This window comes from Tachypleus tridentatus, chromosome 12 (assembly GCF_004210375.1).
Source record: "Tachypleus tridentatus isolate NWPU-2018 chromosome 12, ASM421037v1, whole genome shotgun sequence".
Lineage (NCBI taxonomy): Eukaryota > Metazoa > Arthropoda > Merostomata > Xiphosura > Limulidae > Tachypleus > Tachypleus tridentatus.
In genome coordinates, this window is record NC_134836.1 from 19,094,672 (window position 1) to 19,118,086 (window position 23,415).

At 36.7% G+C, this 23,415-nt stretch overlaps 1 protein-coding gene and 1 long non-coding RNA gene across 2 annotated transcripts in view; one reads left to right on the forward strand and one right to left on the reverse strand.

The window, feature by feature from the left end:
* The window catches only part of LOC143235071 (uncharacterized), a 110,080-nt gene that overhangs the window by 57,490 nt on the left and 29,175 nt on the right, over positions 1-23,415 (reverse strand). The window contains exon 2 of the long non-coding RNA XR_013018912.1: positions 10,424-10,555. This is a non-coding gene — a long non-coding RNA (uncharacterized LOC143235071). The remainder of the gene's footprint in view (positions 1-10,423; positions 10,556-23,415) is intronic.
* The window catches only part of LOC143235069 (embryonic protein UVS.2-like), a 45,034-nt gene continuing 28,892 nt past the window's right edge, over positions 7,274-23,415 (forward strand). Inside the window, exons 1-2 of the mRNA XM_076472844.1 lie at positions 7,274-8,039; positions 18,399-18,743. Of these exons, the coding sequence (XP_076328959.1) occupies positions 7,526-8,039; positions 18,399-18,743 (859 nt within the window). The 5' untranslated portion in view covers positions 7,274-7,525. The remainder of the gene's footprint in view (positions 8,040-18,398; positions 18,744-23,415) is intronic.

Consider the following 23,415-nt stretch of genomic DNA (forward strand, 5'->3'; position numbering starts at 1 on the left):
CGTCATTGCGTATAATGCAAACATTCGCTTTGGCATGGTCGATATAAGCGTTTGCAGAAGGCTGGCTGGAATGTTATTGCAAGTGGTGAAGATGGCTTCACGAAGATCATGCACTGTTTGGAATTGACGTCCATTTCTACTGCCATCCACCCCCTAACATTTTCAATGGGGTTCAGTTCGGTCGAACACGCTGGATGGTCCAAAACAATGATATTATTCGTCATGAAGAAGTCCTTTGTCCTATGGGCATTATGGATTGCAGCATTGTTCTGCTGAAAGATCCAGTCATTTCCACACATGCGAGGGCCTTCAGTCAATAAGGCCTTCAGTCAATGTTCTCTCCAACATGCCATTGTACCCAGCTGCTGTTTGACGCCCCTGTATAACCTGAAGCTACATTGTTCCATGGAAGGAGAAAGCACCCCAGATCATGATGGAACCTCATCCACTGTATAAAATGTCTCCGGTAAGTCATCTGGACCAGCCAGATTAATTTTTTTTTCTCATCAGAGAACAAATCCTTCTTCCACTTATCTACGTCCCATGTTTGGTGCTTCGTAGCAAAGTTAAACCGAGCTGTTTCGTGGTGTGGAAGGAGGCGTGGCCTTTGAAGACGTTTACGGTTCTTAAAGCCTTTCTCTCGTAGATGGCGTCTTATTGTTCTTGAGCTGCATTCTGCGTCCGTAAGGGCCTCGATCTGGTTTGACGATCGGCTGGTTTCTTGCCGGACAACCCGTCGAATTCTCCTGCTCAACGCCGGCAAATTTTCTTGGGCCGACCACTTGAAATTCTCGTTCCGTATCCCTCAGGATCTTTTAAGAAATTTGCAACAACAGTTTTACTACGCCCAATCTCACCAGCGATGGCACGTTGAGAGGGACCTTGCTTTTGCAGCTCGACAATTCTGCCACGTTCAAACTCCGTCAACTTTTTAGCTTTTGCCATGTTTTTATCCAATGTAACACACGAAATGTCAGTTGGAGATGTTGACAAAGCTAATGCTTGAACACAAATGACTAAATTTCATTACGTGTTTACCGATTAACGCTTCGTTTCAGTATGGTCTTAAACTTTTGACCAGCTAGTATTTAGGCACATTCATAGTGTTCACATGTTCCCTATTAAATGCTAAAAAAGATTTATTATTTTTATTTTCCCTTTTCTTATTTTCATCTTTCGAAACTCTTCTCAAATAAGTGGTTCAGTCTAACAACGCAAAATGCATATTTTTCTTTATGTTCATTGGCCTTAAGATTTTGGCCAGCAGTGTATATGAGCTCCATAGCTAGTGAACAATATGTATAGAAATCAGTAATATGAAGGTTAAAAGTATTGTCAAATCACGACCATACGATTCACGAAAAATTTACTGAAACATTGCTTGTTGCGTTACACCGGTCGTTCAATGGTATTCAAGGCGTGTTTGATTGAGTACTGTACAGTACAATAATAGCATCCGTTTCAGTGATGACGAACCTGACGATGACCGAAGAAGGTCGAAACGTTGTTCGTTCCTCTACATAAAAAATGTTCTCAACCCAAAATAGCCGTTTTTACATATGTAATAGCATTCGTTTATTTTTCAATAACCAGGAAGACTCGCGAGCAAACAGGAAACCAGACTGCTGGCACTGGATCTATATTCTTTGTTTAACACTTTGGTATAACAACGAACGTGTATTTTATTTATTAGTTACTGCACAGGGAATGATTGGGTTACATATAACGTTTTACCTTGTCTTACCTTTTATGGGAGAGAAGTTTAAATAAGTTAGCAATCTTTGTATTCACAGTACTTAACTTCTCTGCTTTACAATTACAAACGACTGAAAACTCAAACATCGGTAATGTTCAATAAAACATAATAACACGTTTCTCTGCTTAAATGCACAACATATTTCATTATTTAATCATTTTAAAATCTTGCTGGCTTTCAATGATTAATCAGAAACAAAGGTGTCATAAAAGTTACTAGTTAACTTTGTTTAATCCTCTGTTAATATTAAAACAGTAAAAATCTCTTGCAGCACGTTATAAAAATATGAATTGATATGCATGGCAATCACAATTCTAATCAATGATATTAATTAGCTAATGGTTGTTATAAGGCGGATTCGTGTTTTGTTATCCTTAATATAACCATTTAACAACAATTTCTCACTCTGTTATGGACTTCAATATATCTAAAAAGTTAAATGGTGGTTTGGCCGTTCTCGAAGTACTTACTTTTATACTTTACACATAAAGTCTTGTCCAAAATCAACAATTTTTTTCAGATTTTTTAACATCGTCTTAAACGATGCGTCATAAGTGTGACAGTCAACTCCCATTATTCAGTCAGGCAAGAGTAGCCTAAGAATTTATAGTTATGCTGTTGACTAAACTGCCTTTCCTCTAGTCTTTCACGCAGATCAAAATTTGGGAAAGCAGCTAACCAACAGTACTCACAGCCAACTCTTTGGATATTTGTCTATGATCGAAAGAGTAGTATTTGGCTGTAACTCTTATAGTGCACCGAGGCTAGAAAACGTAGAAAGAAGTTTTGCGATAACGGGTCACAAGCCATGAATCCTTTCGTAGTATTATTATAATAGATAATTTTAACAACCTGAAGCGTTAGGCTTTCTTAACATATTTATTCCAGTTTAACTATAAATTTATAAAGTGTGTGTTTAATTTAAAGTAAGTGCCTTGATCTTACGTTAAAACTGTACCAGATATCACTGTTAACATTTATTTTATTCCGCTGTAAGAGTTACATAAATGTTTATGAAGTTTTATTTTTATATTAATTAAAATAATTATTTATAATGTATTATGCTAACTGAAAATGAGTGAAACACAATGGGCTATATACACTCAGTTTACTATGGAGGATCGAACCGCTATATTTGTCCTTAAATTTAGAGCTGATCCTTCGAGCGAGTTTACAAGTGAAGAGTTTGGTTTGTTTTGAATTTCGTACAAAGTTACACGAGGGCTATCTGCGTTAGCCGTCTCTAATTTAGCAGTGTAAAACTAGAGGAAAGGCAGCTAGTTTTCACCACCCATCGCTAACTCTTGGGATACTATTTTACCAACCAGTAGTGGGAATGACCGTCACTTTATAACGCCCCTCGACTGAAAGGGCAATCATGTTTGATTTGACGGGGATTCGAACCCGAGACCCTCAGATTATGAGTCGAGTTTGTGAAGAACACATTGAAGTTAACTTACTGATTAGAATATTATACTTATATTCGCACGAATCTGATTTAGTAAATATCGTCATCAGTTTTTGCCCGTTATTTAAGTTTGCTGATGGGATATCTGTGCTCTGCCCACCTTGGGTATCGAAACGCGATTTTTGCGCTTTAAGCTCTCAAACGTACCACTCAACCACCGAGTTCCATTGCACTATGTAACATAAATTTTGTTCCTGGATAATATGTACTATTTCTTAATTGCTTTTGTTGTAAAAGTACAGAAAATGGCCATTATTCCCTTCAAACTTTGCTTTTGTGACCTGGATAATGAAATTTAGAAATTAACCTATTTTCTATGTAAAAACAGGCAAAGTTGCACATTTTCATTTACATAAGGTCTGAATAAAACAACATATGAATCAAGATTTACATGTATTTATATTAAAGTTATACAAAAATGTCTAGAAGTGAGTAGTTTTTCGAGATTTGCGACTGTAATGTAAATCACTTTCAGTATCAGCCCCCAAATATAGTCTCCTATCATGTTTTCGTTATACGCTCCTTGGTAGCGGCGTTTAAAGTCCAGTATATCTTAGTGGAAGCACTCGCCTTTCTCCTCTGAGTATACTCCCATGTTCTCATTGAATTTATCAAGATGAGCGTCAAGATGGACTTTCAGGGTCATCCTGCAGCCCATTTTGCCGTAGTTCTTCACCCTAAGCTTTTTTCCTTCCTACTGAGCTTCTTGGGGAATTCTGTGCACTCCAGGATCTTCTTTATTTGTGGTCCAACGAAGACTCAAGCTTTGACCTTTGCCTCAAAAGGTACTTGAAGACTGCAGACTCCTTATCAAGAGCTGTGACAAATTGTTTTATAAGACCCAATTTTATGTGCAATGGTGAGAACAACACCTTCTAGAGGTCCGCTAGTGGTTAACACTTGACATTGTGCCTCCCCACAGAGAACTCGATCCGTTGTGGCCGGTGCTTCCTGTTATAGTGCGCTGCGGTGTCCCTGCTGTCCCAAAGACAAACATAACAGGGAAACGTGGTAAAGCCTCCTTGTAGACCCATCAGGAATGCCATCATCTTGAAGTCTCCGATAACCTCCCAGCCATATTCATCATACTTCGAGGTTTCTAGCAAGGTCTTGACGCTGTTGTATTCCTCTTTGAGGTGCATCGAATGAGCCAAGGTAAGAGACAGATACTTATTCCCGTTATGGAGCAGAGCAGCTTTGAGGATGCTGGATGAACTATCAGTGAAAAGGTGCCACTTGTTCGGGTTACAGGCAATTCCAGTTGTCTCGCACAGACCGGATACATTGTGGCAGAAGCAGAGCCCATCTTGACGAGTGAAGAAGCTTGAAAAATATAGTTACGTTTCCTCTGACTTGCGACTCGCACACTTTCATCTAACAAATCCCACTCCTCGAGCCTAGATGTCAAAAGCTCGGCATTCCACTTTGTTAGACCAAAATCTGTGGAATGTTCTGGAAAATGAGTACATTTGAAAATTTCATTACCCATGTCACCAAAGCAAAGTTTGAAGAATAAAAAAAATAAGTATTTTCTATTTACTTTAGGCATAAGCAATTGGGAAATAACACTTTTTGCCCAGGAACAAGAAAAAGTAAAAATTTTGCTACATGGTGTTATTTAAGTATTTTAATGACTGATAAATACATAACTATATCAAACAGAATTAGAAGAAATACTATACTGCTTTTCTGGAAAATATATCAAGACTGTAATGATGTGGATAAAAAAAATTAAATAAAATAATAGACGATTATGATCTGTATGTTTGTTTGTTTGTTTTGAATTTCGCGCAAAGCTACTCGAGGGCTATCTGCGCTAGTTGTCCCTAATTTAACAGTGTAAAACTGGAGAAAAGGCAGCTAGTCACCACCAACCACCGCCAACTCTTGGGCTACTCTTTTACCAACGAATAGTGGGATTGACCGTCACATTATAACGCCCCACGGCTGAAAGGGCTAGCATGTTTGGTGTGATGGGGACTCGAACCCACGACCTTCGGATTACGAACGATTGGTAACCGAACGCGAACTTCGGACCCTAAGATCCCCTATCCGTCACGCTACCCTCTAGGCTAGGCTTACCCCATTTTCCATATAGAGGCAAATCTCCTGGTATAATGGACGTAGTCTCTTAATCTACAAATGATAATGACATCTGGTGTTTACAACAAAAGCTTGGTATTTTAATCGTTATCGTTTACCAGTTACGACCAAAATGTCTTTTTTCTTTTATTTACAGTGTAAGAAACGTCATCGGAAAATGTTGTTCACTTTGCGTTTTTTATAGTGTGGTTGTTTCGCGCTATACTTTCGAAACGTCATATTATCAAGCTATTTTTAAATGACCTTGCAATGAAAGATATCGCTTTACAAGTTAAGTATTATGATGAAGTTAAACTATGATACAGTAATGGTTTAATTATCTTACATTTTGAGTTGCTCGTTTGTTTATGTCAAAATGCACCCCCAGTGGCACAGCGAACTTAGAACTCTATAAACCGGGTTTCTGGCAAAGCACAGATAGCTCACTGAATAGGTTTATGCTTAACTCCAAGCAACTACTTGCCCCCCACCGCCACCACCAATGGCACAGAGGTTTGTCTTACAACGTTAGAAACTGGGTTTCAGTATCCCTGGTAGACAGAGTACAGATGGCTCATTGTGCAGCTTTGCGCTTAATTACAAACAAATAAATAATACCAAAAGCAAAATAAAGTTAATATTGGAAGAAATGGGATTTCCAACTAAGCCTATAGAAAATTCATTCGCCAATATAAATTACAATATTTGTATTGTAGTATTTGCATTATTTTGTTGGTATTATTCTTAAAATATTTCTTTGCTGGATACGTAGTGGGGTTAGCAAACTCTTTCATTAGCAGTAAGGTGCCATTGTAGAATGTTTGTGGGCTATCTGTGCTCTGCCCCGCACGGGTATCAAAACCCAATTTCTAGCGGTGTGAATCTGCAGACATACTGCTGTGCCCCTGGGACCTCCGCTATTAGACAAGTACCGGTTTTGTTGAAGTTCTCCCGTTGCTAGGATCGTAACAATGCATTAAAACGCTTCCTTTGTTAGAAAAGTATCAATATTTTAAAATTATGTCGCTACAAGCATGACCGTTGTTGTTGTTTGGCATAAAGTTACATAACTGAGTATATACACACTGTACACTGTAGGGTATCAAACCCAAGATTTTATTGTTATAAGTCCATAAAACGTCTGCTCACCCAGAAGGCATCAAAGTTTTTTCATCGGTAAATCACTCAACATATTTTTCTTAAACGATTCCACACCACAAAGTCGTGAAGAGAAGCTAGTGTTTTTGTTCTATTTTTATAATTACCTCATATTAATATTTTGTGTTTAACAAATTCCTATTATATTAATGTTTTGTAGATTGTTAGAGCGCTCGACTCGTAATCTGATAGTCGCAGGTTCGAATCCCCGCTCCACCAAATATGCTCGCCCTTTCAGCCGTGGGGGTGTTTTAAGGGAAAGGTCAATTCCACTATTCGTTGATAAAAAGTGGTGATGGCTAGTTACCTTCCCTTTAGTATTTCACTGCTAAATTAGCGACGGCTAACGCAGGTAGCTCTCGTGTAGCATTGCGCGAACTTCAAAACAAACAAAAGTATAACATTCTTCCATGCGGTACTGTTATGAAAAATAACATCCGACTACTGAACAGTTGCATCAGGAGAAACATTGTTTGAGCTACTAATATTTGTATCTAGTAATCTTAATTACTCATTACTTGGAACTTTATACGTGGATGGTTTGACAAAAAAAAAATTTAAACGAATATATATATATATATATATGTGTGTGTGTGTGTGTGTGGGTGAGTGGGTGTATGTGTATTTTTCTCCTAATCTGAACAGGTTGTGAAAAAACGTATTTGTCAGTGTTGTGTTTGCATGAAAAGCGCGTTTCAGCTTTTTTCACGTTCACTGGCCTTTACTTCCTTGGCCCGAAGGTATTATGGGATTGGAAACAGTATAAAAAGAGAGTCACCGAAGTAAACAACTCCTGGGTACTATATTGCCTTACCACTAGCGATCGTGTGATTCTTTTCGAACTGAGCAGATACTTTAAGTAGAAAATTCCTGTACTTGGCTTGGCTTGCGCTTACTTGGCCACGTTCTTCAATCGATAGCTGTTGACGACATTTGCTACAACAGAGACCGCGCGGGAAAGAGCGCGAGTCAGATAGCTTGTGCTGCTGGCTCGTGAAGTCGATCGTAACGACCATTTAATAATCGGGAAGAAATTTTCATTTCTGGAATCATCAGTAACGATGTTTAGACAAGTTTTGTGGCTTGCATTCCTCTTCCTAACCTGGTCCGGCGGATATTTTTACATTATCAACGCCACTGAGGGGCAAAATATAGACACCGGAATCGGTAACGGTTCAGATCCAATACTCATGCCGATTGAAGACGGAACCGATTCCGCTGTGGATAATACTTATCCTGTTGATGAACCAGCAGAAACCTTAACGAATGTCTCTGCTCTAGACAATGAATTCAATGACCAACTGACAACTTTAATCTACCAAGACGACACTCTGATGTCCGACTGCTATATAACCACACAGAGTCAGCTGACGGTCATCAAAAGTACTTCATTTCCCAACAACTATGGTCCTAACTTAGACTGTCTGTACACAGTCCGTCGGAATTCCTCTAGGTGGTGTTCCGTGACGTTCCTTTTCAACGTGTTGGATTTGGAGGCAAGCGACGGATGTACTAAAGATTATGTCGAATTAGCCGGAGAAAGATTATGTGGTTACAACCCGTCAGGGGTTACTCGTAAGTCTAAGTTAATTTCAGAATAATTGTAGGTTGGTTTTCTTTAATAATCACATCATATAAATGTGTTAAATGCGAGAGATCTTAGACATAACATCACATGTAATTTTCGTGAATTGTTAACAGTAAATTTAATATTATATATTTCCCAACCATTAACTTTTAACTGTAATAAAGATTTGCTCTCACGTTCAAGAGAAATCCCAGTGGGAAATCACACATTCAGGAACTAAACATCTAAAAAAAGATGAATGTATCCCTTTATTTTACACTTCTGCAACGGGCAGCGTGGATTCTTGCCATTTCAACGACGTGTAGTGTTAATTTTGAAATCGCATCTTAGTGTGTTTTTCGTTGTTGTTACATAATTGGCCTTTCTTTTTTATATGATACTCGTAATATACAATCATGTTTCGTATTTCAGTTAAAATATTATTTTTGACTCGATTTAAACAAGGTACTTATAACACAAAACATTGTACGAGTAACCCTGTTTAAATATCTGTGACTTAATGTCATACGCTTCGAACATGGTATAAAACCTTGCAACTGGACTTACAATATATAACTTGACGAAAATTTTGTGACCAAAAATGCTGTACTTATAACTTAACATACAACCTTGTGACTTAAAATATTTTAATTGTGATCTGAATAAATTTTTACGATTTGAAATGTTGTGACTGATGATGTAAAACATTTTGTAACTGTTACCTGACATAAATATTTGTGACTTAAAATGCTATAATTCTAAACTGATACAAATTTTGTAATTCGACTAAAAATCGTTGCACTTATATAATCTGACATTATCCGGTCATGGACCAATCCAGTGCACTACCTACGGAACAGCACACACCCCGACGGATATGTTTTGACGAGGTCTGATTTCATCTTTAATACCCGTAGAAAATATCTGAATGTTAACTTGAATATTTAGGATGTTTTGTAAGTAATTTCAGTTTCCAATACTCGAATAAAAGACACATTTAATTTAAAGAAAATGTTCATGGCCAAGTGGTTAGGGCGCTCGACTCGTAATCAGAGGATCACAGGATCTAATCCCGTCACACCACATATGCTCGCCCTTTCAGTTGTGTGGGCGTTATAATGTGACGATTAATTCCACTATTCGTTGGTAAAAGAGTAGCCCAAGAGTCGGCGATGGGTGGTGGTGACTAGCTGTCTTCTCTCTAATCTTATAGGCCTCGTGCAGCTTTGCGCGAAATTCAAAACAAAGAAATTGTTCAAAAGATAAATTTGTTGAAACGTAATCGGAAAAATGACTGTCGAAATTTTAAGCAAATAAGCACATTCTAAATTTCCGTTATTTGTCTCTGGATTAGAGATTTGCTTTATTACCGTAAAGTAATCCGAGATCTGTATCTGCACAAATATGAGAAACAGATAAGTTGTTTCGACTCGGTTTCTCGTTCATCAGCAATTCAATAAACATTCGTCTGTAAAGTGTTCATATGTAATTTAACGTATTGTAGTTATCAAATAGCCTAGGTTACTGAATGGTAACCGTAGTTACTTATGCATTGTATATTCCTATATTTAATTTAGTCACCATAATTACTGAATGATAAACTTAGGTACTTGTGTACTGAGTAATAATAGATTCGGTCACCAGTAGCCTTGGTTACTGAATGGTAACGTTAGTTACTTAAGTATTGAACAGTCATAAACGTAATTAAATCACCCACAGCCTTCACATACCTTTCCATAAGAACTCACTAGTTCTTTATGTCCCGAACTTTCGAAATCACTCATCAGAAGGCTCTCCCTGAGCTTCCTAACAACTCACTTTTTACCTAATACTATTGCGCTCGGTTCACTTCAGTCAACAGTGGCATTTATTTTATGTTCCTGAATAGCAAAGAACCGAATTCACCATATCTTAACAAAAACATTTTTATCGGCCGAACTTTTATTGCAAGAATAAAGATGGAATTTTTGTGTAGAAATAAATAACTAAATCTTTGTCGAAGTGTTTTTATAAGAATACCTATGAATGTTTTAACGGGGATATAATTTCAGTCTCTTAATGCTAAAATAATAGTCAAATTTTAGTGAGAATATATACCCAACTCTTAGCATAAGGTTATCAAATTCTTAATGCAAGATTAACTGTTCCCCTCTCACTGCAAGATTTTTACCTATTCAATTTTTAATCTAAGATTACCCATTGAACACGTAGTTTAATATTAAGGACTTTTAATTTACAATTAGCTATCATGATCTTAGTGTGAAATTAACTATGCATCTGTAAGCCTAAGTTTGATTGTTCAACTCTTATTCTGAGATAATTATTCAACTTTTAATGCGAGATTAACTTGGTGTAAAAATGGCTAGCTATCTCTTAATCTAAGCTTACTTACCCATCTCATGGTATAACGATCCAACTCTTAATATTCTCGTGTTTTCAGTAGTAGAGGAACCATAATACAACGGTCAGTCCCATTCTTTATTGGTAAGGAGTAGCCCAAGAGATAGCGGTGGCTCCCTCTAAACTATCACATCAAAACTAGAGACGGATAGCGAAGATAGCTCTCGAGTACTATTGCGCAAAATTTAACCAACAAACAAACTTTTAATCTAAGATTGACAATCTAATTTATACTGTAAGATTAACTACTCAACTCTTAATCTAAAATTAACTTTTCGTCTGTTAGTCTGGGCTTAACTATCAACTCTTGTCAACTCTCCATGGTGGCTCAACGGCAAATCTAAGGACTTATAACACTAAAATATGAGTTTTGATATCCACAGTGAGCGTAGCACAGATAGTCTATTGTATAGCTTTGTGCTTAACAACAAAACAAAGAACTAGCAGAGTGAAATAAATATTGAAGTATCATTACGATAATAGTTACCAAACTCTTATTAAAAATTCTAGTGTGACTCTTAGGGGAAGAAAAGTTATTTATCTTATATTTGTTTGAAGTTAAGCACAAAACAACAGAATGGGCTATCTGCGCTCTGTCTACCAGGGGTATCGAAATCCGGTTTCTAGTTTTGTAAGTCAGAGGACATACCGCTGTACCACTGGCAAATATTACCTTACCTACAGCTAAATATTTAATAATCACTATAAAAACAATCCTGAATTTTTAGTTGCATTACTTTACGCTTTTGAAAATACTAATACATGTTCGTTATTAAAACAAGAAAACAACGAAAAGCAATCATGTTATCAAATTAGCAAGACCATTATATAAATAGTCAAGTTTATACGAATATGTTTAACTAATCGCACATATATGGGGAACAAAACGTATGGCGACCAGTTTTCTAAACTTTCGAAAAGAAATAAAACAAACAAAAAACCCATTAAAATTAGCTGTTAGTAACTTTGGAGGAGTGAGGGTGGAATTCCTGGGATCGGATCTCTGCAGTAGAATGTAGACGCTGGAGATTCAGTATACGATTCTCAATTTTGTTTCTAAACTGAGAACAAACAGTATTTGTGTGTGTAAAACATACAGTGTAATTCAATATGATCGCCCAGCATAGCCCTGTAGGGGTTCCAGAAATTCTCTGATTTTACCTTTAGTTATCATGGTAATAAAAGTACTACCGCAACATTGTCAATGAAGTCTGATTAATGAAAGGAACGATTACAAAAGAATAAAAATACAGAGATACACGCTAAAACTACGTTTCTAACATATTTGCTTTATCCCCCATTGACTTAGCGTTAAGTCTGAGGGCTCACACTGCTAAAAGCAAATCACAAGGCTTCGATAGTCGTGGTGGGCACACGTGTGTAGCTTTGGGCTCAACAACAAACAATACATACTTTATCTTTGTAAAAGATAGCGGACTCTATTGGTCAAAAATGTATAGATACCAACTCGAAAGTAAAGAAAAAAAAAAAAAAAAAAAGACAGACATTTCTCTGGTGGACTAATAATTTTTTAGTTTGCAGTATGTTTTATAAAACACTAAAACCATATTAATTTTATTAATGTTTTTCTTAAAAGTTTGTTTAATACAATATGTTATTTCCCTGAAATACGGCACGACATGGCCAGGTGGGCTAAGACGTTCAACTCGTAATATAAGGGTCGCGGGTTCAAATTCCGGTCGCACCAAACATGCTCGCCATTTCAGCCGTGGGGGCGTTATAATGTGACGGTCAATCCCACTATTCGTTGGTAAAAGAGTAGGCGGTGGGTGGTGATGTCTAGCTGCCATCCCTATAGTCTTATATTGCTAAATTAAGGATGGTTAGCGCAGATAGCCCTCGAGTAGCTTTGCGCGAGATGGAAAAAGCAAACCCTAAAATAGATATGAAAATTCGAAACGTGTTCTAATAAACCTCTGTTTTTACCACTAACGAGGCAGTAATTTTAGTAATACTGAAACTTAATCTTAAAATTCTATCTTCATAGTTAATTGATATGAATTAATAATATTCTTTAATCCTTTAGAAAATCTCACCCTTTTAATTAATTAAAACAGATTTCCACTATTAATTAGCACTTCAGAAAATATTACCTCTACAGTTCTACACTTCATTAATACGAGTTTCTACTATTTTTTAATCTTTCTGAAAATGTATTTTCATAGTTAATGAAAAGCGAATTTCTATTGTTCTTTAATTTTGAGAAACTTTTGTCTTTATAGTTCATTAATACGAGTTTCTACTACTCTATAACACTTCAGAAAGCTATGAAGACGACTTTCTAATCACATAAATGAGACTTAACAGATATGTTATGTGTTATGAAAGCAGAAGTGAAAAGCAAGTGATAAACTTTTACTTAAAAACATTTTGTTTTAAACATTACCAGCAATCGCCTGGAGGCTAATAACAAAAACTGTATTAAAATTTCTTCATTATTATTTGAAATGAAGTGTGTTTCAACCAAAAGAATTTCTGCCACTAAACTCTATAAACAAAGGCACATGGGAATTCAGCAATTAATTTTACGGGAACTGCTCTGACACGCATTAGTAACAATAATCTTCTATATGATGTAAATATGTTCAAACAAAGAATTCCCTGAACAAGCCACCTGACAACTACGCTAATATTTACACACATGATCAATCGTCACAGCGCCACCTAGTCAACGCAAGGGCTGATCTCAGCTCAGGATACAGGAAAGCTATCTTGATATAAAGCGAATTGTAATGGATTTCAAAGATTGTTAGTTATATATTCGTAGATTGATTATTTTGTAAATAAGGACGCGTAGATGGCTGTTCTGTAGTGGGTAATATCATAAATCCAACAACCTCTAATTCCATTCTTTGAAAGTATTTCAATGTGTGATCTGGTATTTTATTATTACGCGACGTTCAAAGAATGATGAACATGTCCCTATCTCGTAGAGTTGTTCTTTATTCGTAAACTTAAGAATAAAACTGTTCAAAAGGATTTTCCCTTTAATATTTTTGAAGAGATATTTAACATGTAATGTACACGTATGTTATTAAGATTAACTGGACCGAACGTGGCCTAGTAGTTAACATGTCGGTCTGTGAGTTCGCTGTCGGAAAATCGCCTTCCGCACTTTGGGTCCGTGGTGCGTTATAAGATGGTCAAATCCCAATACTGAATGAGAGTAACCCAATCGTGGGTTGTGTATCCCTACTCCGTCAGTTTAAAATTAAAAGCGTCTAGCGCAGATAGCCTTTGTGCAGCTTCGTGTGAATATCCAAAAGAGACCCTGGAGTAACAGCGGTAAATCTTCGGATTAAAAATAGTAAAATTAGGGATTAGGTTCACCTCAGTGGATACAGCAGAAAAGACGCGACAAGATATCTGAAACAAACAAGATTTTGCAGTAATATATAGTACAAATGTATCTGGTTCATCAGAGTAAATTAGAACGTAAATTAGGTACTGTGAACCAGTACAGATGGACTCATTACTGAATTTCTGTTACTTACAAAATTAAACAGAAAATGACCACTGACATTTGAGTTGTACTTATTAGGCGTACTACAGAGAACGATGCATTGTACACCATGCGGGAAGATCATTATTAAATAGCTTTATGGTAATGTTTTTAGGTTGTTCGGATAAATTAAAAAATATTATTTTATTTATTGTATGGTTTCTTTCGTTATGGAAAAAAATAAACTAAAATTGACTCTTAATGAGTTTTAGGAATAGCACGGATACTAAAACAGACGTGCTACTTATTATAGGAATAAATTATTTTTAGGTACATATTGGGACAAAAGGTCATTTTCTTAAACGCAAAAAAAAGGAGCATTTATTTCGGTTTTCACTGTTGTCCGGTCCCCCCCCCAGTGGTACAGCGTTATGTCTGCGGATTTCAAACGCTAGAATCAAGGATTCGATACCCATGTTGGGCAGGGCAAAGATAGTTCATTGCACAGTTACGACAGAAAGTGTTCGTAACCCTGCGTCGTGAGTAGTTTTTTCCTCATAACTTAAAAAGTATCAGATTAGGATAATGAAAGTAGAGTATATTATAAATAGTATACTAACACACATCAACATAAAGTTTTATGTAAATTGAACGACAAATAAACTGTTTATAAACAAATAATCAAACATAGGAGGGACAGAAAGTGTTCGTGCGTCTACTTTATTGGTCAGTGGTGTAGCCTTTCAGGTGAATTACTTAGCGCAATCTCTCCTCATAACCCTCCATGATCGTTTGACAGTACTCGACTGGTATTTTCTTCCATTCTTCTTTACAGAAGGCCTCCAACTCTTACAAGTTTTTCGGATGACGCTGACGAGCCCTGGTCTTCAACTCATGCCAAACGTTTTCAATTGGGTTGAGATCAGGTGACTGCGATGGCCACTCCAGAACGCTTATATGGTTCCTCTGCAACCAGGATTGCATATATTTCGATGTGTGCTTAGGGTCATTGTCGTGCTGGAAGATCCAACGACGCCCAAGCCGCAAGTTCCAAGTATCATTCTTGATATAAGTGCCTAATATATCAACGTACTCTTCTTTTTTCATGATTCCGTTGACGCGGTGAAGGCTGCCTACACCAGAAGAGCTGAAGGAACCCCATAGCATGATCGAGGCACCTCCGTGTTTAACTGTAGGGACGGTGTTCTTTGGAAGATTTCGTTCCCCCTTCTTACGGAAAATATTGCGAACATCATTGTGGCCGAAAAGCTCGATTTTAGTCTCGTCTGACCAAAGAATACTCTTCCAATAAGTAAATGGTTTATCTACATGCTTTCTTGCATACCTCAATCGTGCTTCTAAATGAACAGGCTTTAAATATAGAGTTCTACGAGGACAGCATGCTTTGAACTCAGAACTGTAGAGGTGTTTACTTCAACCCCAGTTTCCCTTACCAGTTTCTGTATGTCATTACGTGTTAAACGATGGTTCCTACTAACTTCTCTGAGAACCTTCCTCTTGGTTCTTACTGGAATTTTGGTGGGGCGTCCGTAACGACGGAGGTTATCAGTTGATCCTGTAAGCTTAAACTTGGCAATTATGCTTTGAACACTAGATTTCGGCACATTAAGTTGTGTAGCAATACCGGAAAGAGACACACGAGGCTTGTATTTTACAATAATTCGGTTTTTTAAATCACTGGACAGTTGTTTCCTGTTCGTCATAATGACCAAGCAAATAATGACGGAGACGGCGCTAAATTGCCGGAAGTACATTTTTTTGCTGGCTAAATTCCTATAATTATGAACCCAGTGTCTAGTTTTGGAATGATATAATGTAATCTATTCGCCAAACTAAACAAAATTTTTACGGGAATATCAGTTTTTTCACACATTCTGAACAGTACGAACACTTTCTGCTACTCCTATTTTAGGTTATTTGTTTATAAACAGTTTATTTGTCGTTTAATTTACATAAAAAAATTATGTAGATGTGTGTTAGTATTATATTTATAATATACCATACTTCTATTAGCCTACTCGTGATACTTTTTAAGTTATGAACAAAAAACCACTCGGGACGCAGGGATACGAACACTTTCTGTCGTTACCGTATTTCTCTGTGCTAACCTCAAACAAATAAAACTCACAGTTAATGACAATTTAAAAGAAAAACCGGAAAACATGTTAACCGTCAAATTACCGAGTTGTATTCTTCACTACCGCGAGGGTGTATTTGTGGATTAATCTTCGTGTTTTGCCTGTTACAATATTCAAATGTAAAGAACTGCATATAATATAAAACATTCATAGAAAAAAAATGATTTGTCACGTAAAATACATAGTTGACCCCGAATAATAATTAACTGTATTAATTTCAACATTAGCTCTATTTATATTTATATTTGTATTTACTTTCCTTCTCTGACTTATGTACTATTAGGGATTTTGACCATAAACTAGCAAACAGTTTGGTACATTAATAATTTAGATTTAAGTGGTAGTTATAGGGCTAATTCAGTTTGGAAAGAAATAGTTCACCCCTTACTTTGGAGACCACACTTAGATGTGTCAGTGCTAGAGTTGAATCCAAACCTTCCCACCAGAGTGGAGGGAAAGAGAAGCTAGGGGGAGGGAATGAATTAAAATTCAGGTTTTGTTTTTGTTTTCTTTTGCACAGGAGGAAATTCCCTTTGTACACTGGATTGTGCATACTTTCATTACATTTTGAACCTGAACTATTCCTTAAAATAACCTGAAATCAGACGTTTACAGGCAATAACCTATGAAAATGTCTTTCACAATCTCAAAAGGTGTAATTTCTGTTTTACTAGAAAAGTTCCAATAATTGTGGTAAGAAACATCCTCTCACTTAGATTAACATGGAAAATTTTTACATCCTGTAAAAACGTTGATTTAATTAATGAAATGTTAGTCAAAGGCAATAAATCAATGGGATTTAGGTCTTTTTAATGATCTTGGAAGGTCAAGTGCTTAGTAGATCTTTTTTCCCTCTTGAACTGTTAGGTGTCCTAAACTTGGCTTTAACCCTTAAACGGCGGCCATCATCAACTGATGCTACTATACAACATTCCGCTGTTTGAGAGTTAAGTAATCTGATTTGGATACCTATTGATTTCTATTCCAACTTTCCTTTTCAGGGCTATGTCCACTTTATGTTGGCAGGTTATATATCTTCCTTCACTTATATTTGCTGTGTATTTGAGTGTTGTGTTGTTTGTGATAGTAATAGTTACGTATTCAACAGCTATTTTAATTATTATTGTTATACTGTCATCTTACTTTTTTAGGGCTTCTGTATTGTGATAGGATTTCGTAGAATATATGTTTAGCTGTTTCTATTAGAAGATCTAGTGAGTTTGTTTGTTTCGAATTTCGCGAAAAACTACACGAGAATTATCTGCGCTAACCATCCTTAATTAAATAATGAAAGACTAGAGGGAGGACAGCTAATCTTCGCCACCCATCGCCCACTCTGGGGCTATTCTTTTACCAACAAATAATGGAGTTTACCGTAACGTTATAACGACCGCACTACTGAAAGGGATAGCATGTTTGGTAGGACGGGGTTTCGAACCCGAGACCTTCAGAGTGAATGTCAAATTCTCCATTCAGTGAGCGAAATATAGAAATAGATTTGAATTTCTTATAATGTTTACACTGTAAACTGTCCATGTAATCTCTAACCGTCAGAGATTTAATGGTTCAATTTGAATATTTTTCCTGAGTTTTTAATTATATCAAATATTTCCTTTATAAAGGTAAAGTATAATCATTTATTAACGATAGATCTATTGATTTGGCCAAATGTGACCTGGTAATTAACGAGCCCAGATTTTGAATCTAATTCATGGTTCTAAACCCTCTAAAGCGTACTACACAATCTGTTTGTTTGTTTGTTTTGGAATTTCGCACAAAGCTACTCGAGGGCTATCTGTGCTAGCCGTCCCTAATTTAGCAGTGTAAGACTAGAGGGAAGGCAACTAGTTATCACCACCCACCGCCAACGAATAGTGGGATTGACCGTCACATTATAACGCCCCCACGGCTGGGAGGGCGGGCATGTTTGGCGCGACGCGGGCGCGAACCCGGGACCCTCGGATTACGAGTCGCACGCCTTACGTGCTAGGCCATGCCAGGCCTTACTACACAATCTACGAGCATCAATTCGAGCACCGACTCTGGCAGTGAGTGTTGTTTTCTATGTCGTCAGCTCCAAATTAAAAGTGGATATTTGTAGATGGCGTTTTTGTTGTTTCGTGCGAAAGTTCTGAATACCTTTTAGATTCTTGAAATAAATTATGGTTTTATTTATTTTTTCCGAAGCTTAACAGAAAATTTGAAAAACTTATAATTCTGAAATTAGAGGTTCGATCCCTTCAGTGGACACATCGCAGACAGACAGTCTATTGTGCAGCTTTAACACTTAAATAATTACAATTATTTATATTTAGATATACTTATTTATAAATAATGTTTTGCAGGTATTATTGAATTTGATGATTCAGAAATTTCGATGAAGTTTCACTCTGATAATGAGGTGACTGGACTCGGTTTTCTTCTCACCGCTGTACAGCAAGAGTGTCCACCACCGAGTTGCGACAGAAGGTTCACAGAGCCTCAGTTCAAACTGTCCAGCCCCGACTTTCCCTCGAATTATGATAATCGCCGAATTTGCGATTATGTCATCCTAAAAAGCTCAACTACGGTTTGTAAACTTCGCCTCCAGGTGGAGCTATTTGACGTTGAATACGACGATAAATGTGAAGCCGACTTCTTTGAGTTGGATGGAGAAAAATTCTGTGGGATCATGTCAGAAGGACAAATTGGTAAGCATTTTGAAATTTTGACTTTCAATAGGCAGCACGTGGAAAGAAATTAAGTGAACATGAGTTTAGATATATAAGTAAACGCCATGTATGTCTTTGTCGCTTGTTAAGTTACGATTTTGTAATAAATATATTTTCAAGAAATGTGTCAGATATTTTAATATTATACTTATATATATATATATATACCCATGTATTTTAATATTATACATATATGTATATATATATGCTTTATTCTGTTTCATACCTGATTAGAGATTATAAAATCGTGGAGGGTCCATTTATTGCATTAGTTCCTTAAACAAAGGTAGAAAGTCCATTGCACTTAGCTGAATTTGTCTTTCAGTCTTTTAGTTAAATTGGTTTTATGGTAGATTATAAATAACCTGAAGTAGAGTTTCATTTCTGTAATTTCATGTCAAAGCTACAGTTAATTAGCAGTGTCTCAAAACAAAATGCTACCTTCGTGTCCAAATTGCACCTAATCAAAGGAAAGGACTTCTTAATGCATGAGCTGCATTAACGTTCATTTAATTTTCCATCCCATTTCATTTGTCCTTCTCAATTATCTCACCGTACTAAGTTCATCGAGCTTTTCGAAAGTAGTTGGTCTCAGACCTCAAAAGAGAAAACGGTCTATGTCCATAATCATTCAAAAGGGGTGGTAGGTGAGCTAGTATAAGTTAATTAGTAACTACGCTTTGTGTTTTTTACATGAGAATAATGGACTAATCCTTCACGCACATGTGGTTTTACTGGTCTTTCATATCTTCAGCTGATTGTGAACCTTTTTATTTTTATTCCTGAATTTCAGGTTCATCACGTAATCCTGTGACTAACAATGATAAATAATAAACAAAAAAAAACAATTAGCTTTGGTATTTTCAACCCTTACGATGCCTTACGCCAAACGAACTGACTTAGAACTGTTGGCCGGTGAGGCTACTTTACTTCAATATTAGGAATGACTGTCACGATCACAATGTTTGTTTGATTGTTTTCTAAATTTTGCTCAAAGCTATACGAATACTATCTGTGCTAGCAGTCCCTAATTTAGTAGTGTAAAACCAGAAGGAAGGCAGCTAGTCATCACCATCCACCGCCAACTTTTGAGCTACTCATTTATCAACAAATAGTGAGATTGGCTGACCAAATATAGATACAACGCCCCTACGACTAAAAGGGCGAGCATTTTTAGTGTGACCTTCAGATTACGAGTCAAGCGCCCTAACCACCTGGCCTTGTCAAAACTCACGATTATAATACGTTCACAAGTAAAAGTATGATGTGTATTTACCAGTATATCGTGATTCGAACTTTGGGCCTTTCAATTTTTAGCACCAAACTTGAATAGAATAAGTTATTAACTGGAAAACTTCAGAAAAACCATATATACTCACTGTACATATTAATTAATCATGGCACTTGTCAAAGCTAATAGCCAAAATGACCATCAAATGACACAAAATCGAAGAATTACCTGTCTTATAATACTTAATGTAGATCTGAAAGATGTGATTAGATGAGACAAATATTAATAATAAATGAGATGCGAAAATAAAAGCTGCATTCAAATTTAAAATTATGATACTTCTGTAATAAAGTAAGAGCAGACATAACTTACTTTTCATAAATTGTTGAATTGTTCACTAATCAGTCTGGACAATATATAAAAAAACTACACAGTATGATTTCATTGCTCAGTAATCAGTCTAGACAATATATAAAGAACTATTTATGGTCTCATTTTTCACAAGTTAGTCGGGAAAATATATAAAAACTGCCTGTGGAAGCTGTTTCGAAAATTAGTAAAACGAACATGAAAGAAAAAATTCGCCGTAAATTACTAACTTGAAATTACCTTTATATGCCTTTTTAATATAGTTACATTAAATACTATATGATTAGAATACAAGAAAAAGAACATAATTTTATTTTTCTATATAGTATACTAATCACTGTATGGCTCTTTCCTTCTAGGTTTGCTTGTTTGTTTTTAAGTGCAAAGCTACACAATAGGGTATACAGTAATGTGAAAAAGTAAGGACACCCTTTGAAAGCCTGTGTATTGTATAACATTTTTGAATATATAGATATTTAATTTGAATTTTAACAACACTGAGAGATTATAGGAATATAACTAAACAATTAAAACTGAAGAAAAGAATTTTCAATATCTTCTGTAAATGTAATTCCACAAAAATGCATATTCTAACTCAGGAAAAAGTAAGGACACCCTACCCCCTAATAGCTAGTGTTACCCCCTTTGGCTGAAATAACTGCAGTGAGACGCTTTTTGTAGTCATCTACCAGTCTCTGACATCGGTCTGAAGAAAGTTTGCCACACTCCTCAATGCATAATTCTTTCAGCTGTGAGATGTTTGAGGGGTTTCTTGCATGTACAGCCCGTTTCAAGTCACCCCACAGCATCTCAATGGGATTAAGATCTGGGCTTTGACTCGGCCATTCCAGAACTCTCAATTTCTTAGTTTTCAGCCAGTCCTTAGTGGACTTACTGGTATGTTTGAGGTCATTGTCGTGTTGCAGGGTCCAGTTCCGCTTCAGCTTTAATTTTCGTACAGATGGTCTCACATGATCCTCAAACACCCTCTGATACACAATAGAATTCATGATGGATTCTATGGTTGTGAGTTGTCCAGGTCCTGCTGTAACAAAGCAGCCCAAAACCATGACACTTCCACCTCCATGCTTCACAGTTGGTATGAGGTTCTTTTCCTGGAATGTTATATTTGGTTTACACCAAACATGTCCTCTGTTCTGGTGTCCAAATAATTCAATTTTGGACTCATTTGTCCAAAGAACATTATTCCAGAAGTTCTGGTCTTTTTCTACATTCTCTCTGGCAAACTTTAGTCCGACCTTGATGTTTCTCTTAGAGAGCAAAGGTTTCCTCCTTGCACACCTCCCAAGCAAGTTAAACTTGTGCAGTCTCTTTCTGATTGTAGAGGCATGCACTTTCACATCAACAGTAGCCAGAGCCTGCTGTAGGTCCCGTGATGACATGTTAGGGTGTTTGGAGACCTCTTTTAGCATCTTATGGTCTGCTCTCGGGGTGAACTTGCTTGGACGACCAGACTTGGGCATGTTGGCAGTTGTTTTGAAAGCCCTCCACTTGTTGACTATTTTCTGGACAGTGGAATGGCTGATTTCCTCTTCTTAGAAGAGGATCCTTCTAAGGTGGTCGGGCATGGCCAGGAGGGTTAAAGGCGTTCGATTCGTAATTCGACGGTCACGGGTTCGAATCCCCGTCACATCGAATATGCTTGCCCTTTCAGCCGTGGGGGCGTCATAATGTGACGGCCAATTCCACTATTCGTTGGTAAAAGAGTAGCCCAAGAGTTGGCGATGGGTGGTGATGACAAGCTGCCTCCCCTCTAGTCTTACACTACTAAATTAGGAACGGCTAGCGCAGATAGCCCTCGTGTAGCTTTCCGCGAAATTCGAGAAACAAACACACCTTTTAGGATATATATATATATATTTCTATTCCTTCCGTTAATATTTTATGTTTGTATCACGTGTGCAACGTCATTTAATTTTTGCTTAATGGTTTGTAAAATATTTATTTATATAATAGTATTTATTCCTTTCGTTTCTTGCTTATTTGGATTTAAACATAAATCTACACAATGCGCTGTATGTGCCCTGCCCACCATGGGTATCGGAACTAGGTTTAAAGCGTTGTACCACTGTACAACTGGGGAAGCATTTCTTACGAAGTGATTTGTACAACGCTATTTTTGGCCGGAAAGTTTGGGCAGTGCTCTTTATTTATTACCCAATTGTTTGAAATGTACGTATGTATTGTGATTAATGAGAATTTCATCTTTAGTTACGTTACAAACTACAACTGTTTCTATTATGAAAACTTGCATCAGGTGCTTAGTACTTACAGAGATTTGTATAAAAACATGCATTTATATATTTACGTTTGTCTGTTTTTTAATTTCACGCAAAGCTACACGAGGGCCATCTGCGCTAGCTGTCCCTAATTTAGTAGTGTAAGGCTAGAGGGAAGGCAGCTAGTTATCACCACCCACCACCAACTCTTGGGCTACTTTTTTACGAAAGAATAGTGGGATTGAACATCACATTATTACACCCCACGGCTGAAAGGGCCGAGCATGTTTTGTGTGACGGGGATTCGAACCCGCGACTCTCAGATTTTGAGTCGAGTGCCTTAACCACCTGACCATGCCGGGCCATATATTTACATCCTAAGCAAAACCCGAAGACAATTTTACTAATGATTTCAACATCACAAAGATAGGTTTACGTAAGTAGCATAAAGAGTTTATAAAACTAAAGATAGTATAAAAAGAAAGGATAGTTATAAAATGTTCATAGTATATCAACGTTTTTAAAATAACATATAGACCCATATTTCTTCTAATCTTGTGTCCAGTGCTACAGAGCCAGTTCTCTTCAAACTCCTGATAAGCCTATTGGAAAATTTAATTGAATTTATGCATTCTAAAAGCTTCATTTTTGCTTACGATTTTAACATTGAACGCTTTCTTCAATTTAATCTTTTTTTTTTTTGTTACTTGTGGACGTTACAGCTTCGTAAAATATTATTCATAAAAGAGCCTTGATTTAATTCATTTTGCTCTATTAGAATTATCTAATATTAAGTTTGAAAAATAAATAA